The following is a 19,721-nucleotide window of genomic DNA, read 5'->3' on the forward strand; positions in this document are numbered from 1 at the left end:
GCCAGGGTGACTCAACAAAGATCTTGAGATTAGTATCATTTTATAATAATATATACGTAATTGGGTATACAAAGGCTGTGATTCTCATTTTTATTTTATGTTGTCAATCCACTGCTTATATTTTATATTTTTTAGGTATCTACACATTACACAGTCAGTAAGGCTTGTTGATAGTTTCCAAGCCCATAGACAACCGTAGTAAGTTTTTGGCTAGCAAAAAATTATCATTTTGAGTATTTTCTTTTATATATGTGAACACATCATTGTTCCATGTACAATAACAATAATATAGTATATCCTTTAGGAAACAATTTATGGTATTTATGGAATTTCTGTACTGAACTGAAATGTTTTTTTTTTTTTTTCGTGATATTTTCTATGGGGGTTGTATGTTTTTAAAATGTAATATGTTTTTTTCATGTTTTTATACCATGTGGTCAGCTGTTAGTCTTCAGTTTTAGACCTGGGGTTTGTCCTTCTCCTGTGTCCAGTCCTCCACTGACTGCTCTGGTCACCGCCAGCCTTGACTTCTGGTTTCTAATCTTTAAAATTCCCTGTGTCATTTCCCCTTACCATCAGTCTGACAAAGGAGCACTACTGCGCATGCTCCGAAATGTGTTACCGCCCCCTGACGTCCCACGGGCGAGGAATGCGTTCCACTGCAGCCTTCCGACTGATCCTCTGTTCCCTAGCGGGCTCCTCCATCTCCCTGCTGCTGGACAGTTATAGGAAGAACGAGTCGCAAGATCAGGAAGAGACCCCGAGCCATGACGCTATATTCAATTTATCCTGTTAGTGTGCGAATTTCATGTGTGAAATAAAGTATCACTAACTGCACTCAGAGGCGCCTTTATCTTTTCTTTGCCTAAATAGTTGGAATTGCTTCTACCAATTTCAAGAGCTCTCCTCAGTGCTAGCGTGGTGTATTTGCACGGTAGTGGATGTCCATCCATTCCCTTTTCCTTCTTCCTCCATCAAGATCAAGTTTGATGACTGTTCCCCAGCAGAAGCACCCAACAAATTTTCTTAATACAGAAATAAAATGATCTTCTGTTTTAAAGAAAATAATCTTCTACTTCATTTGACCTGTAACAATATATTACATGTTTTAAAATTAACAATGGAGCAGGTACCCAAAGATACCTTTCAGCACCCTTCAAGGGGCAATCACACTGTTCCTTTGTGAAGTCGCAGAGTAGCCGAGTAATTCCCCGTTCTGCGTTGTAGCTGCGCAAGTGGGCAGTGTGATGCATGAATAATTGGATCAAACTGCTCCCCCCCCCCTTTTTTTTTGTGTGTACTAACATTTTTCAAGTGTACAAAGCATACACTTCGTTCACTGCAACGTCAGGCGGTGCGATGCCCGACACTACAGTGCGCTGCGATAAAATGCAGCATATTTGCATTGGAGCGCAGTGCTAGGCTGTGTTGCAGTGTGACTAAAACACAGAGGAAACAATTTTTTCCTGTGTGCCCCTGCAGTGACAATCATTTTACAATGCGGTAAAACGTCTGTCACCACACATAGTGTGAAATGGCCTTAAATCCTAATGTGTCCACACTACTACCTAAGGCCCCTTTCACACATACGGTCCGATCAGATCCGCCTGTCAGTTTTTCAGGTGGACCTGATCGGATGCCCCATGCATCCCTATGTGGCAGCGGATGTCAGCGGAGACATCTTCGCTGACACCCGATCCGACCCTGCCCGTCAAATCCGGACGGATGGAAACCCTATTTTCCATCTGTCTGGCGGATCGGATGAGAACGGACAGGCGGTACGTTCTCATCCGATTCTCCCATAGAGGACAGCGGGGACCTGACTGCTCCGTCTCCGCACACAGAGCTGAGACGGAGCTGTCACCCGCCTGCTCAGCGGATCGATTCCCGCTGAGAAAAACAGAGTCCCCCGATAGAGCGGACAGTGTGAAAGGACCCTAATAGTTGTAACAAATAATAAACAAACCTTATAGATGGAGGATTCTGAATTGGCAGAGGGTCCTTGGGCTCATCCTCCTGTTTATCTAGAGAGAAACAAAATGACAGTAGTGAACGACCTAATCAGAACAGCATGATTCACATGCACAGACATTTCTGCCCATATACGGCTGCAACCCTATCAAGGAGGTGTGTCCAATTTTTTTTTTTTCAGCTGTATTTGTAATTAGGTTTTGTGTACCCCTGTATATGTTCTTTTATACATTAACACTGGGACAGAAAGTGAGAGGGAATCAAAAATTTTTAGAGCTGTAACCAGCCGCTACTGATAAAGTTGTCATGATGAAATGCGTAGGGCGGAGCTACGCTTCACTTTCGATTTCGGGGTCCGTGGAGCACATCGCGTCCCAGACTTCCTGGTTTCTTCATGCTGTTTGATTTTAAACAAATGTAAGTGCAATACTACTATTTTAATAAACTGTGGTTTACGGTATTACGCTATGGAGCCTGTTTTTGCTTTTTTCATGCACATTTGAGAGTCAGTGGAATTAAAGATAAGGATAAATACCCTAGGGCTGGTCCTGGACATCCATATACAGCCAGGTGGTGCTGTGAATACTGGCTACCCCCTTGAGGGGAGAGATTTCTGGTGAATGAAGCTATAAGAGGGGGGCACGCGTGTAGACACCGGGAACATCGCCGATCTTGTGGAGTTCACTTTTGTTGCAACAGCAAAAATAAGTGTTTTCACAGCAGGACCATATCGAGGACTAAGTGGAAACATGATGTCTGGAACACTAAATTAAGGACGCAATATTTTTTGTCACCTCTTAATCACATAAGGACTTATTATTTGGAGCACTGATCACTTTATATAAAACTTTGGAATATTGCTTACAGGATGGAACATTCATTTCCATCATTTTAGGGCTGCAACTAATGATTATTTTCATAAGTGATTAGTTGGCTGAATATTGTTTCGATTAATCGGATAATACCCTTAAAAAAGTGTGGTGTATAATTTAGTTAGTATATAAAGTTTAAAAAAAGGCAATTTATTCCTAAATATCTATCTGCATTGGTAAATATAAATATATAAATAACAAACTATATTGTTAGGGAGCAAAATCTGTGATCCACTCCGAGAACAACAGACAGAAGAGATATACAGTATACACTATTAGAGGTTGAATGTGGTAAAAAATGTCAAGACTCAAGAGAAAAACAAGGGGGTAACCCTCAAAGCCCCTCCATAATAGCAAATAGCCCCCTTAAAAGGGGGCCGCCCACCGTGACGTGGACACGCAGGTAGGGTACCCCTAATGGTCCCACATTTCTTTATAAAGTAATTTGATTTTTTTGATTTTTTTTATTGGATGCACTTAACAGAATGTAAAAAAATATAGTTTTTTTTGTTTTTATTTTTTTGTTTGTTTATAGCGCAAAAAATAAAACCCGCAGAGGTGATCAGATACCACCATAAGAAAGCTCTATTTGTACATAAAAAAGGACATCAATTTTATTTGGGTACAGCGTAGCATGACTGCGCAACTGTCGGGTAAATTAACACAATGCCGTATCCCAAAAAATGGCCTGGTCATAAAGGGGGGTAAATTTCTGGAGCTGAAGTGGTTAAAGCCCAAGCCTCTATATTATGGCCATGCCAGTTTTCTTCTATCTCAGCTGCTAATAGTTCCATAGATACACATAGTACACTTCAAAAAGCTTACCAGATTCAATCTCCTGGGCAGGTGGTGAAGGACTTGTGACCTCTGGTTCCTCAGGAATGGTCTCAAGAACCCTCTCTGACCCAGTTAAACTTTCATCTGATGAGCTGCTAAAAAAGACGTGCAGAAATGAGAAATAAATGACATGTCTTGTGAGCGTACGTGTGCAGTTACAACTAGGCAAACAAGGCTTTTGCAATTACACAATTTACAGTAAGACAATCACATTTATAATATAAAAAGGGGGCATTTCTCCTGTATGGGATATGTAAGCGCTTCACTGTAGAGATGTAGCACCAGGCAGAACAAACCATAGTGACCAGCTGAGGACAACCACAAAAGGGTTAGACAGCAGTGGCACCAGTAGTTCTGTTACAGAAGGAAGAGTGATAATACACTGTAAAAAACTTTGGGTGCCAGTGATTCACAATGAGAAGGCTGCTGGCATGGAGAGAGCCTGTCCCGGCTCTGTAGACATTCACAAGGCAATTAGGGACCCAAATCGCCGCACACCAAAGAAAGCCCAAGTAACTGACAGATGAAAAGCAGCTTCAGCCCGGCTCACTCAAGGCCCCCCCCCCCCCCCCACAATGCGTTTTACCCCACCGAAAGGGCTTAGTCGTGGAGATGACCTCCATGACTAAGCCCTGAGGGTAGGGCGAAGTGCTGCGTTGGTGAAGTGGCATGGATGGAGCCAGGCTGAAACTGCTTTTCATCTGTCAGATACCCAGGCTCTTTGGTGTGTGGCAGTTTGGATCCCCATTTACCTTGTAAGGAAGAGTGGTCATGGATCATGAGAACTGTCTGCTGAGAAGCTGACACTTCCAGGATTGCCACTTTTCTGGGTCCCCTGCAGCGCTCACTAGTTCAACCTGCTGACCTCCACCCATTACATGATATAGCAGTGCCATGGAGGTGAGCGGCAGGAACCACTGATATCTGAAGGTTTTCAGATTCCCAGTGGACTTCAGGAGACCATTTCAAATAAATGTAATGGCAATCGGCAGTGCAGGCACTGGTAAAGGTGAGCACACACACTTTTACAAGGCTTGAATATGTTTTTTGTGAAAGGATCAGCAGCTAAGTGTTAGAAAGGTGCTTTAGCGTTAAGGGGGATAGAACACTGGCTAGTTACTATTCACATTTGTTCCCAGAGCTGGGAGACTTATACGGAAAAATAACACAAGGCTACTGGCGCTGGAATAAAAAAATGTCTCAAGAAAAGGACTACATTTCCCAAAATATATAAAAATTAGTGATCGACCGATATCGGTTTTTCGTTGCCGATACCAATATTTTGGCCATTGCATATCGGTATCGGCCGATATTTTCGTACATTTTAAAAAAAAAATTATTTTTATCACTTGACAGGTACTCTTGTGGAGGGATCTGGGGGTCTAAAAGACCCCAAACCCCTCCTCTGCACTTAAAAGCATTCAAGTTTGGGAGTTTTGAATGCTGTCATTTTTTTTAATCTGGCGTCGAGTACCCGGAAGTGATGTCATGACATCACTTCTGGGTGTTTACATGGAGACCCGATCAGAGCCGAATGCGGCTTTGATTGGGTCTTCGGCGGCCTGCAGGCTGGTTGCCCGGGTCTCCCAGAGGGACAGGAGACCCGGGCGAGCCGCGGAAGGCTCCCCTCCCACTCCTTGTAATGACAGCCGAGCGGCTTCTCAGCCGCATCGGTTGTCATTACAAGACAGCCGACCGTCGGCTATAGACGCCAGTACCGGGGTGATGCCTCTAGCTGCAGGCATCACTCCAGTATAAGCACTTTCCAGAAATATCGGCAATATCGGTCACCTTGGTGGCCGATTCCGATATATCGGGGAAAGTGCAGATCGGCCCTTGATATATCGGCTTTGCCGATAATCGGTTGATCACTAGTAAAAATCCATCTAAATATAATTTTCACATGGCACCATTTACAGTCTAAAATTAAGACACAAACCTAAAATCAGATGCCAGTGGGGTCTTGGCAGAATCCAGCAGGGATTTCAGGTGGATCACATGTTCGGGGTTATCTGATGCCATGCCTGTAGCTAATATCTCCTGGCGGACATTTAGGTCATACACAACGGTGGACAGGCCAGTCAGTGAGCTTATGTGCACCTAAACAAAGAGGTCACACAGTTCAGTGCATCCAATCACTCTAATATACTGAAAACAGAAGTTGCAGATCGCTGTGCCTAGAGCACACAGGGCAGCTCTTTTGGCACTTTTGCACATAAATATGAGGCCGCTCGGTGCCAAGGCCGGCCGCAAATTCACATGTGCTTGGCACCAACAGGTTAAAATCCTTTTCTTGGAGTCTATTAGAGGGACACATGAGGTCTTTAACTGTTGGGTTATACTTCTACCTACAGGAGGGGCTGAACATTGACAAACAAAAATAAAAACTGTAGGCCAGCCCAAGGTAAACCATCCTACTATCAGCATGCCTCAGTTTTGTAGCAAGAGAGTACAGAAAGCATAATCATGAATAAAGAGAGATGGGATCTGTGTGCCTCATAGGATTTCAATAGACGTAGAAAAATCTTTTTTTTTTTTTTTTTTAGTCCATTAAGGGTCACAAAAAGATGAGTAAACAGAAGACCAGGTGGCAGATCTTGTAGATTGTGTATTGATACTAAAGGGTGAAACCCAATCCATGAGACCATAAACTTGAATGATAGTCTGTCTGACAATAGAGATACATATGTGCTCAAAAGTTTGCATCCTCTTTGAGAATCGGTAATATACAGTATGTACCATTTTTGAAAAAACCGAGTGAGCAGGAAAACCCCTATTTTGTAACATTAGGTGATAACAGAATGGCACAATCATAAAACAAAACATGGCACCAATGAAATGCCTTTGTTCAAAAGTCTGCATCCCCTTAGCTCTTAATACTGTGTATTGCCCCCTTTAGCATCAATGACAGTGGTCAGTCTTTTGTAATAGTGGTCTACGAGGCCCCAAATTATTACAGGTGGTATAGCTGCCCATTCGTCCTGGCAAAATGCCTCCAGTCTTGCATGAACCGCACGTTTGAGATCTCCCCTAAGAGGCTCAATGATATTACGGCAAGTCTGTGATGGCCACTCCAGAACCTTCACTTTTTTATGCTGTAACCACTGGGGGTCAATTTGGACTTGTGCTTCTTCGGGTCCTTGTACTGGAAAGTCCAAGAGTGTCCCATGCACCGCTTTTGTGCAAAGAATGCAACTTGTCTGCCAGTATTTTCTGATAACACACTGTATTCATCTTGCTATCAATTTTCACAAGATTCTCAGAGCCTTTAGAGCTTACAGAGCCCCAAAACATCAGTGAGTCACCACCATGCTTCACAGTGGGGATGGTATTCTTGTCCCTATGGACCCCTCACCAAACATAGCGCTTATAGTTGTGACCAGAAAGTTCTATTTTGGTCTTGTCACTCGAGAATAATGTGCCAAAAGCTGTGTTGACGGGAAAATTATAACCAGGCTTTTTTGTGCTATTAGCGCAGTAAAGGCTTCTTTCTGGCAACTCGACCATGCAGCTAATTTTTGCTCAAGCATTGTCGTATTGTGCTCCTTGAGGCTGGGTCCACACTGATGCGGCTGAGGGTCACAGCATTGGGTCCGGTGCATCCCTGTTCACCGATTGAGGTGCAAATCAGGTCCAAATTTTTGCCTTAATTCACACCTGAATTGGAGCCAAAGACGCACAGGACCCTTCTGCAATCCGGACCGGGAGTGCCCCTGAGCTGTGTGAATCGGCTCCATTGCAAGCCAGTCACACTCTCCTGTCACGCAAATTGGATGTGGGGAAACCCGCATTCAATTTGCATCAGTGTGAACCCAGCCTGAATAAACCACACAGTCTTTTTCTAGAACAGCCTGAATTTCTCTTGAGGTTACCTGTGGGTTCTTCGTTTCCCCAACAATTCTTCTGGTAGTTATGGCTGCAATCTTTCTTGGCCTACCTGACCTTGGCTTGGTATCAAGAGATACCCAAATTTTCCAATTATTAAGTGATTGCAGAGTACTGACTAGCATTTTCAAGGCTTTGGATATCCTTTTATTACCTTTTCCATCTTTATAAGTTCTATTATCTTGTTACTTAGGTCTTCTGACAGGGCTTTTCTGTTCCCCATGGCTCAGTATATAGCCTGCTCCAAGTAAGAGCTAACAAACTCATTGACTATTTATACACAGACACTAATTGCAATTTAAAAAGCCACAGATGTGGGAAATTAACCTTTAATTGACATTTTAACCTGTGTGTCATCTTGTGTGTCTGTACCAAGGCCAAACATTCAAGGGGATGGAAACTTTTGATCAAGGCTATTTGGGTGATTTCTGTTATTACGATTTTAAAAAGGAGCCAAAACTACTATGTGATAATAAATGGCTTCGTATGAAAGCATTATGCTTTAACAAAACACAGTTTTATGGCATTATGAGTCATTTTGTCTATATCTATTTTAATGCTTGCACGACAGATTCTGTTCGGCCGAAAGTGCGCTGTCGGCTGTCGGAAGCATCATACTAACAAGCCGAAAATCGGCCGATCGTTCGGCGGCCGAACATTTTTGGCCGACAATCGGTACGTGTGTACGGGGCTTAAGGATTTTGAATATTCAGTCAGTCACCCAGTCCGGCAGTTGATTGTAGTTCTCACAGAAACCAAAAATAATAAGAGGGAAAAAATCTGTTTAAAAAAGGATCACAAGGAACTCGTCCTTACTCCTGCCTAGGCAGAAAAAAACTGAATGCCTATAGCAGGAAGTGGGAGTATACTCCTTGGGACTGCCCCATAGGCGTGGTAAGCTTTTTCCTGCTAGTGTCCTACTCCTGTAGGGGGCAGCATAACCCAATGGTCAAGAAGATTCTGGAGCAGTGTCCGTCGCTTAACGAAAGAGAAAAGAAAAATTGTTAGATTTTCTCAGCAGACCTAGGTTACTAGCAAATAACATGCTGGGTAGATGAGGGGTTAAACTGGGGCTGGCATAAGATTTTTCTGTTTAGCAGTGTCTAATCATCCATTAGAGCAGGGGTCTCCAAACAATTAATGGTAATTGGTGGGAAAAATAGTACCTCATCGTTTGTGCAAGTGGGAGGAATAGCACCCCATTGTTGGTGTCAGTGGGAGTCTTGTATCAAGTGGGAGGAAATGTGCACCATGGGCTGGATTAAGGCAAGCAAAGTGCTACATCTCGTCCCAAGGCCGCAGATTGGAGGTCACTGCTCTAGGCAACAGTATAACCCAACTGTATCTGAATTCCTGTGTTCTTCAATGGGTAAGAAAATAAACTCCTTTTGCTCTGGCCAATCAGATTTTATAAATTTCAGAATTTAAATTCCTCCAGTGAAAGTTAATTTGCTCATAATTGTACTTTCATTTGCTGATCAATGGATATATTTCTGGTGGCAAAGCTAGATGTACAGTAGTTTCCAATTTAATAACACCTTACGATAAGCAGTACACACATCCATATAAACCCAATCTACATCATCTTCTTACCATGGGGTCCAACCAGTACGTTTTCCCTAAATTAAGAACAACCTTGGCTCTGTGGTGTTTCCCTTTGATGCTTCTGTTAATAATCCGAGTCACCTGTTGATGGGCAAAAAGTAAAAGTAAATGACAGGATAAAGCTTCACAAAAAACAATTCGGTTCTCCAATATCTGCTGTTCTTGCTGTTAGCCATAAAGGGTGCTTTAATTTGATTCATCCAGTAACAGGCACAAACTTGAATAATTCAAATTGAGAATGGAAAAACTACATAAGCACAGCTTACCTTCATATGTATCACAATACATCTGATAGAAATGAGCCCTAAACACATTACAAACCATATATCTCTGTGTATGCCCGGCATATGTCACATAGTAAACCTCATTTGTTTTATCTGGTGAAAGTCCTAAGGTGAACCTGTGAAGTTTTAGACAACAATGTTGCCAAATTGCAAGTGCCTTGTGGTGCCCAAAAGTACACTTGCTTTTCATAAATTGGTTTCCAGGACATGCAGGAAATCACTATCACATATTTAAATCTGTGTGAGAAGCTTCAGGTGGCATCTGCTATTCACTGAGTGTTGCATTCCATATCAGTCGTTGGGCAGTGATATTACAGATTGTAAGCCTCGGTTTACATATATATGAATTTGATGCATTTTGAACAGCATCCGATTCTCATGACATGTGAACTGAAATGGCTATGAAGTCAGTTTACATATGTCCGGGACAGCTGCAGTCCGTTTTTCAAACAAACAAGAGTCCTGTACGATTTTAGGTCCAGGTTCAGGTGCAATTTCAATGTCATACACTTAAAGCTGAGTTCCGGCCACAAATCGACATAGTCGATTTTGGGCCATCCGCTTGCTATAGGTCACCTGAAACAGAAATGGGTAGTTAGGATTTTTTTTTTTTTTTTTTACTTACCTTGTAATTGAAGAAAGAATATACCTCACCTCTCTTCCACTTCCTCCCTCGGCCGCACGGCCCGTGCCGTCACTTCCGCTTTGCAATGGTTCCTGGGAGCTGAACGTCATCGCTCCCAGGAATCAATGCGACAGCTCCGGCCCCGCTGGTCACTTCCAGTGCGACGCCGCATTCCCTGCTAAACAGCTTCTGGGCATGCCCAGAAGCTGTGGAGGAAAGCGGCGCAGCACCGGAAGTGACGAGAGGGGCCGGTGCCGGCGAATTCTGGGAGAAGAAGACACGGAAGAGGACGCAGAAGAGGATCACGCTGGCTTCAGCTGCCCACAACAGAGATGGCAACGCTGGAGAAGAAATTTTAAAAGTGAGTATTTCTTCTAAAAGGTAAGTGCGAACCGGGACAGATCAGAGGCTAGCCATTGTGCAATGTACTAGCCCTGACTGTCCCGGGGGTATGTTCATTGAAATTTTTTTTCTGTGGCCGGAACTCCGCTTTAACAAATTTGCATCTGAATAGAACCCCAGCAGACTCAAAAAAAAGAAAAAAAAAAAAACGCACTGAAATGGTGCCCGGACATACGTGAACCGAGCCAACACTATGCACATATGCGTCCTCTCAGCAGCTGGGCCTTTGTGCAGAGCGGTCGCATATTTGCGTACTGACAGCTAAGAGCCCTGCATGCTCCCGCCACAGTTACCGGAGGCTAACGGAAAGCCCTGCATGCTCCTGCCACAGTTACCTGCCGCTAATGGAAAGGTCTTGATCGCTTCTAGGATCGGGAGCTTTTGCAATCATGTGATATCTGTGACAGCCATTCACGGCGGTCACATGATCATAAACTCCCCCTCCCAGCATCTGAAACATCTTAGAAGGCCAGGAGGCGCCGATGCAAAAGGTTAAGCTGCTCTGTGAGCTGGTACTCACTCCAAAATTATGAGGCTGCCATTATCAAAGAAAAAAAGTGTGGACATTGGAGCAAAGTAGATCTTGAAACCTTACCTTAGCATCCCATTTCACCTCAATGTCAATAGGCTTTACTCTGCAGATGATGAACTCCAGGTATTGCGGTGGAAGAGACTGAAATACCAACGGAAGCTTGAGCAGCTTATGTCCTGGAACAAAGTCAGTCCCTCCCTCATCAATATACTTCACAGTGACATATAAAACACTGGCCGCTGTTTTTGTTTGCAACACTAAAACCCTGTCAGGATAGAGGAAGAGAAAAAATAGCCTTTTAAAGACTTAAAATCCAAAAATTAACCGTGCTATGTCAAAAAGTAAATAAAAGTGCTAACAAACGTATGCTATCCAAACACCAGAAAATACTCTCTTGGACAGCTTCTGCTCACAAATTGCAAAAGCTACTTGAATATTGATACCAACAAAAAGTCACAGCGCTATGCTATTTGTGCACAATATCAAATAATAAAAATATAAATAAATTGTGACTACAATAAAGACTTTTTGTCTACAGTTTGAGCTTTGAAATGACCCCCCACATACTCCTACACTCACATGAGGTATAGGACTCTCTGCGTTAGCAAAAACGTCAAGCACGCACCCTTTTGTCTCCATTCGTGGATTTTTCCCAGTACTCCAGAGTCCCTCATCTGGTGCAGCATGGATTTACACCATATACAGGCTATCCCTCATCTGGTGTGGCATGGGTTTACTTCTTTTACAAGATATCGCCTATATCTGGTGCGGCATTGGTTTATGCCATATACAGTATATCCAATATATCTGCTGCGGCATGGGTTTACTCCCTATACAGGATATCCCCTATATCTGCTGCGGCATGGGTTTACTTCAAATATAGGATATTCCCTTGATCTGGTGCAGCATGGGTTTGCTCCAAATACAAGATATCCCTTATATCTTGTGCGGCATGAGTTTGCTCCATATATTGGATATCCCCCATATCTGGTGCGGCATGGGTTTGCTCCAAAAACAAGTTATCCCTTATATCTTGTGCGGCATGAGTTTGCTCCATATATTGGCTATCCCCCATATCTGGTGCGGCATGGGTTTACTCCATATACAGGATCCCCCCTATATCTGGTGCAGCATGGGTTTACTCCCTATACAGGATATACCTATATCTGGTGCAGCATGGGTTTACTCCATATACAGGATATCCCCTATATCTGGTGCGGCATGGGTTTACTCCATATACAGGATATCCCCTATATCTGCTGCGGCATGGGTTTACTTCAAATATAGGATATTCCCTAGATCTGGTGCAGCATGGGTTTGCTCCAAATATAGGATATCCCTTATATCTAGTGCGGCATGGGTTTGCTCCATATATTGGATATCCCCCATATCTGGTGCAGCATGGGTTTGCTCCAAATACAAGATATCCCTTATATCTTGTGCGGCATGAGTTTGCTCCATATATTGGATATCCCCCATATCTGGTGCGGCATGGGTTTACTCCATATACAGGATCCCCCCTATATCTGGTGCAGCATGGGTTTACTCCCTATACAGGATATACCTATATCTGGTGCAGCATGGGTTTACTCCATATACAGGATATCCCCTATATCTGGTGCGGCATGGGTTTACTCCATATACATGATATCCCTATATCTGGTGCAGCATGGGTTTACTCCATATACAGGATATCCCCTATATCTGGTGCGGCATGGGTTTACTCCATATACAGGATATCCCTATATCTGGTGCAGCATGGGTTTACTCCATATACAGGATATCCCCTATATCTGGTGCAGCATGGGTTTACTCTATATACAGGATATTGCCCATATTTGGTGCAGCATGGGTTTGCTCCATATACAGGATATACCTCATCTGGTGCGTCATGGCTTTACGTCATATACAAAGTCATGGCCAATATCACTCTGTTTATGAACCTCAATGCTCCGGCAAGTGTAAAGGATGAAAAGGGGAAAGCTACCATAGTGTAGTAATATTTAATCAATTAAAAGCCATTAAAATCAATGCACTTGCATAAGCATATAGTAGAACTCCATAGAAACCCGAAATGCCTCTCCAGTGTGGCCAGTAGTGACTTTGCCGGAAGCCACACTTAACATGTTTTATCATAACCAATGAACACCTTCAGGAATGGGCCGTTTCTGAAGAAGTTAATTTGAAACAACAAAGCGTGTTGGGTGGGGCTTCTGGTCACATCACTTCCAGCCTGTGGAGCGCAAACTGGAGCGGCGTTTCGGGTTTCTATGCAGTTATACCATAACAAGCACGGATGCAATATTTATTTTTGCACCATATTGATGGACTTTTTAAGCACTTAAAAGCAAGAACTATTGTAATTCATCACAGTTTAGAGGAGTTTTTTTTTTTACAATTTATTCTTGTGCACAGAAAGGATAGCGCTATGACAATTTGTTATATAACTGTGAAAAATATATATAAATGTTAGCGTTAAAATAGGCAATTCAGATCCTGTCCTACAATCTGCCAACCACTCCAAAACCAAGCAATCAAAATAAAGTATATTTCAGCAGATTTATTTTGTACAAGTACTAAGCTAATTGTTTTTCAAAATAAAAGTGACAGTGCTTGAGGCTGTAGTAGCTGGTAAATTTTTTTTTTTTTTTTTTCGTATTTAATCTTTTATTTTTACACTGTTTTTTAAACAATAATGTTTCCATCACTTATTTCTATTACAAGTAATGTAAACATCCCTTGTAATATAAATAAGCATGACAGAACCCCTTTATTGTGAGATCTGGGGGTCAAAAAGACCTCAGATCCCACATCTTCACAAAAAAAGAAAAAAGTAATTTTTTTTCATCTTGAAAAAAAATGGGCTCTTTAAATTGGTTGCTAGTAAGCGACTTATGACGTCACTTCGGTGCCACCTTGCCCTCACTCAACTTCCTGCCTGAGGGGACAGCAGACCAGATTGTTTTCCCCGCTACCGGCAAGCGGGGAAAACAACCGGGAAGCACCTCTCCCGCTGCCCATAAGGGTGATCCGCCGAAGGAACCACCCTTATGGTAAAGCGGACCGCCCACAGTTTAAAAGAATACCGGGGTTATGGCAGCAGATAGCTAGGTATTTAACGTCAATGTACCAATGTAAAACTGCAGTGGGCGGTCCGGAAGTGGTTAAAGGAAAAAAATAATAGTCTGTTTTTCAGCAAGAAAAAAAAAAGGGCCCTTTAAGGCTGTTTGGAGGAAGCGACTTGTGACGTGGCTTCAGTCCTCCAAGGCCATAGAGTCGATTGGGGGCCATCTTGCTTGACTTCCTTCCTGGGACATCGAGGAATCAGATTGTTTTCCCCCGCTACTGACGGCTCCAGGAAGCGGCGGGAGAGCACCTCTCCCGCCGCCCAAATAAGTGATCCTGCGGCGAATCCGCTGCTGGGATCACTTTTATGTGAAAGAGGACCGCCTGCCCTGTAAGAAATTACCAGGGTTATGGCAGCCATCTGCTGCCTTAACACCGGTATTGAACGTCAAAGTACTGAAGTAAAACTGCGGCGGGCGATCCGGAAATGGTTAAAGGGAAAAAGGTGATAGCAAAAACAGGCTCGTCTATTACACATCAGAACTGAAGAGTCTTTCCTGCTAGAACACTAAAAAAAACGAGCCATGCTAGTAAGGAGAGTGATTAACCTGGGGTAGCCTATACATTTTTTTTGTTTGCGAATGTCCAATCCTTCTGTAGGCAGCAGGATAACCCAAAGGTTAATCACTTATTGTGTCCCTCAGTGGATAAGAACAGAAGTAATCCTTGTTGCTTTATGTGGATCCCACTTTTCTGTTCTTTCCGTGCCACTGACCAGTATGCAGTACAAAACCAATAATCAGGCCACCTTAGAGCAGAGGCAAACTAAAGCCTTTGGACTGATTATGTCCAGCTAGTTGCAATAAACCAGCCCCTGCAATGGTTCCTGTATAGACCCAAGTCATGATATCATCACAAGCACTGGGACACAGTCTGCAGAAGCTAGTGCCACTGAACACTAATGCTGGGGCACCATTCCTCTCACTGATACCAATGAGGAGTCAATATTCCTTCCACTGACACCAATGACTAAAGTACCATTCAATAAAAGTTATACTATATCTGGATACTGCATATTTGAATAAAAAATACAGACATTTATGATTACAATGTTGGAGGTGCTTCAAGTGCTCTTAAAATACCTATTTACTGACAGAATATAAATAGAACATATCACATCAACAGTTCTCCATGTAAGTACCTGAGATAGGCAGAGGCAGAAACATTGCTTAAAGCATACAGCCGATTGGTCTCCACTTTTCCAGCAGGCACCCTGTTTTCTGCAGATTGGTAAAATTCATTGAGTTGTGTGGAAAGTTTCTCATATGGGTCATCCTTTTTTACTATCCGTCCATAGAAACAGACAGCATCCACAATGCATAGAGGGAGAACCTGCAACAGTGGGGCATCCCCGGAAATGCTTTGTGATACACACATAAGTACATTTCGATGACAGCACATAAAACGGAGCACACATCTGCATCAGATTAGGAGTAAGATAAGAGGATGAAAGATCTGCCAGCAACAAAGTCTGTAAATTTAGCAAGGAACAGGTACTTATCCAGGGGATGCAGTTCCCGAAGGTAATTAGCAAGGACACTCAGTGTAATGCTGACTATGGAGCCATTTAACCAAAGTACATGGCTAATAGAGAAGCAGCACATACAATTATCTCAAACTAAGCAGAAATGGTATATATCATATTTTATCACAAAACAGATAAACGAAAAATGATGCAGATCAAATCCACTCTGTCAACCACCTACAGAAAACTTGTGCCAGGCATATGGATATTTAAAGTGGTTGCAATATTAAAAAACAAAAACAAAACTAAGATTCTGTTCCTTTAAGGCATGAGGTATAGCACAGTGCTTGTGCTGCGTCATTTTTCCCTTTCCTATCCTGTAAAAAACCTGGTTGATCCTGTGCCCCCCTGACTCTGCTGACCACGGCAATCATAGCTGCTAAGCCCTGATTACCGTGGTCAGTTTACGTGCCTCCGTCATCTGCTGCTGTCCTCTGACAGTCTCTCCCCTCTCCCCCTCCCTTCTTGTTATCCTGAAAGCAGCTCTCCTGTTTGCCCCTCCCACCGCTGTTCAGCTGCATAATGCAGCTAATATACAGGTAACGCCATTCACTACAGTGGATGTTTTTTTTTTTTAAATGAAAAGGCTAAATACCTTTTGTTACACCACAGAGTGCGGGCAGGTGAACCCCCTGTGCTGGCCGGTCCTGATCTATAGAGAGAAGCAGCAGGAGCTTAGATACCCATGTGCTGGCCGGTTGACATCACAGGGGAATCTCAGCCCCTCCCACTTCTCTCCATAGATTTGGATCGGCCATCACAGGGGGATCACATGACCGCAAAGCTGCGGTGTGACAAAAGGTATTAAGACTTTTCATATTTAAAAAAAACAAATTCACTGTAGTGAATGGCAGCATGCTTCGGAGTGGATACATGTAAAGTCACATAGTGACTTTACAATCACTTTAAATCACTTATTCTTAGGCAAGCAGTAAATAAGCTTTAAAACTAGGCTTCATTGACTTCCATTGCTGCAAATAAAGTCCAGCAATTCATTATCAAAAACACAGCAGAAACAATGAAGTCAAACTTATTCTTTTGGAAGCTCGGCTTTCCCTGTTTTGCCCCAAACAGTATCACAGTAACCCCCCTCCCCCCAACTCTCCATTCAAGCAGCTCAACCTCCCTCTCTCACTGACATAGCAGTTAAGCTCTCTCTGCACCCTCCTTGTAGCAGACTCAGCAGCTCAGTTCCCCCTTTCCTAGCAACTCAGTTCCCCATATCCCCCTCTTCCATCTGTGACTTAGCACATCTCACGCTGCTTCCCCAACCCAAATCTGGCTCAGGAACCTAGCTCCCCTTTCAGCAATCATGAAAAAGCTCAGTTTACCATGCCCCCCCCCCCCCCATCATGTAAGACACTTAAGTAATCTCATTCCAGAACCACGGTCTGCAGAAAATATACTTACTGTAATGTTCTGGTCATCTTCCACAGCAGGGCCTATTCTACTGTGCAAGTCTGTCATGGGATTAATATGATGCCGATTGGGGCAAGAAAATGTATCTTGGCTGTAAATAAACATAAAAAGAATATGCAATGATCAAAAATACACAAATGCATGCCATCTCAACATCTGGGAATATCTGGGGGTATCAGTTCCAGAACATAGTTTTAAAGTTTTAGACTGCTCAGTGCAAACGTTTGATTTATGGATAACAATAAATTGGATCTAACAGGATCTGTGAATTCTCATTGCTCATATGGCTATAGCAAAATAGTCTTGCTTTGAGCTGTTGGAAATTTTTTTGTACTGAAAGCTACTTAAATTGCTTAAAAATTGTCATGTCTTCTGGTCTGCAAAGTGGCACACAACACACAAGCTTCTTTCCTTTTGGGCGAGTCACAGAATGGGCTGGGACCGTCCCTGAGGAAGCATCTTCCCACCTTTGAGCAGTCTAACCCTCCAACTGCCTAACATCCAGGACCAATCCCACTGAAAATTAAATGGTCTGTGTTGTGAGCAGTGCTTTTTCAGTTTCTCAATCATGCATGACATTTGGTCTGTTTTATTTTAGATGGGGAAAAAAATATTTAAAAAAAAAAAAAAAACTTTTCAAAAAAATGTTTCTTTTTTTTTTCAAATCAAAGGGAAAATTAAATGGTGCCAAGCAAACCGACAGTGCCATGAGAACAATGTGTGTATATATATATATATATATATATATATATATATATATATATATATATATATATATATATGGGATTTTTGATTTCCCATTAAATCAATTTCTCTGATGTTCAAGACGCTTTTCAACTTCATGACCACAGGGTTTTACTGCCCCCTACAGGAGTAGGACACTAGGCAGAGAAAAAAGCTTGAGCACACCTATGTGGCACTCCCTGGGGTATACTCCCACTTCCTGTTATAGATATTCAGTTTTGTAACAAGCAGTGTCAGCAGAAAAAAAAAACAATTCCAAGGAGGGATGGGTGCTGTGTAAGTCGATGAACAAAATGGATTTTACGGTAAGTCAAAAATCCATTTTTCTCTTTCGTTCATTGACGGACACAGCTCTTCATCTTCATGACCGTAGAGACGTCCCAAAGCAGTGTCAAACATGAGGGGTGGGAACGGCAGATCACAAACTAGACCAAGGCTAAACATAGCCAACCTGGTAACTTGGAGCTCTACTGTTACCAACTGGAGCTCACCTGAAAAAAAAACACCCTCAAAGAGGACAAGTCCTCTAGTCAGCAGCCTGCAAAACTTTGCGGCCAAAAGAAGCATCCGTAGATGGCAGCACATCCACGTTATAAAACTTTGTGAATCTGTGCACAGGCGACCGCCTTGCAAACCTGCACCACTGATGCCTGATGACGGAAGGTTCAGGAGGCACTAAGAGAAAGGAGGAACCTGACCCTTAATAGAATAAGCCTGAACTACAGTCTGTCTGATCCATCTGGCAATGGTCACAGCAGAAGCAGCCAGCCCTTTGCGAGGTCCACCCATGAGGACAAATAGTGAGTCTGACTTCCTAAACGACTCTGTAGCTGCCAGGTACACCCTTATTGGCCGAACCACATCCAGAGAATGCAAAGCAACTTCCTTAGGATGCTTAGGCTTGGGACACAGGAAGGGTAACACAATGTCTTTATTCAGATGAAAATTAGAGACGATCATTGGAAGGACGACGGACATGACCGAAGAACCACCAGATAAGGAGAACGACAAGACAGCGCTGCCAGTTTAGACACCTTGCCCGCATAAGTAATAGCCACCAAACAGGCCACCTTCTGGGACAAAGTAAGCAGGGGAATTTCCCGAATATTTTAAAAAAACAGGGTTGCTAAAGAACTGACAACACCAAATTGAGGTCCCACGACGGCAATGGAGACCGTTCCCGGGGGAACCAAGTGTCTCATTCCCTGGAGAAACATACGCACTAAAGAATCTGTGGCCAACGGACGTTGAAAAACCACCAAGGCTGAGACCTGGCCCTTGATGGTACTCAAGGCCAGACGCTGCTCAACCCCTTGCTGAAGAAAGCCCAGATCCGACTCAAAGAAAAGAAGCGAGGGTGAACCCTTAGGGATTCGTACCACGCAATGTACGTCTTCCAAGTATGACAGTAAATCTTCCTAGAAGTAGATTTTCTAGCTTTCAAAAGAGTAGGAATCACCGATTCAGACAACCCTCTATCCTTCAGCACCTGGCTTTCAACAGCCAAGCCCTCAAAGCCAGCTACTGTAAAGCAGGATGGAAGATCGGTCCCTGGGACAGCAGATCTTCCCTGAGAGGAAGTCTCCAAGGAGCATCAGCGACCACCCGTACCAGATTGGTGTACCTAGACCGGCGAGGTCAGTCTGGAGCCACTAGGATGATCGGAATCCCTTTTGCCTCAATCCTGCACAGGAGTCTCGGCAGAAGCTTGAGAGGAGGAAAGGCGTAAATCAGACGATACTTTCTGTACTTTCCTGTTGAGGCAAGAGGCCAACAGATCCACCTCAGGTGTCCCCCACCAGAGACACAACTGATGGAACACCTTCGGATGAAGTGACCATTCTCCTTGGTCTAACACCTCTCGACTAAGATAGTCCGCCTGCCAATTTTCCAC

General features: G+C 43.3%; 1 protein-coding gene across 1 annotated transcript in view; it reads right to left on the minus strand.

The window, feature by feature from the left end:
* TDRD12 (tudor domain containing 12) overlaps window positions 1–19,721 on the minus strand; it is a 146,052-nt gene that overhangs the window by 27,359 nt on the left and 98,972 nt on the right. The window contains exons 20-26 of the mRNA XM_082271054.1: window positions 17,075–17,174; window positions 15,281–15,471; window positions 11,077–11,278; window positions 9,159–9,251; window positions 5,620–5,780; window positions 3,669–3,775; window positions 1,967–2,024 (exon numbers count right to left, since the gene is read on the minus strand). Coding sequence (XP_082127180.1) covers window positions 1,967–2,024; window positions 3,669–3,775; window positions 5,620–5,780; window positions 9,159–9,251; window positions 11,077–11,278; window positions 15,281–15,471; window positions 17,075–17,174 — 912 coding nt within the window. The remainder of the gene's footprint in view (window positions 1–1,966; window positions 2,025–3,668; window positions 3,776–5,619; window positions 5,781–9,158; window positions 9,252–11,076; window positions 11,279–15,280; window positions 15,472–17,074; window positions 17,175–19,721) is intronic.

This window comes from Pelophylax lessonae (assembly GCF_965119305.1).
Source record: "Pelophylax lessonae genome assembly, chromosome: 10".
NCBI lineage: Eukaryota > Metazoa > Chordata > Amphibia > Anura > Ranidae > Pelophylax > Pelophylax lessonae.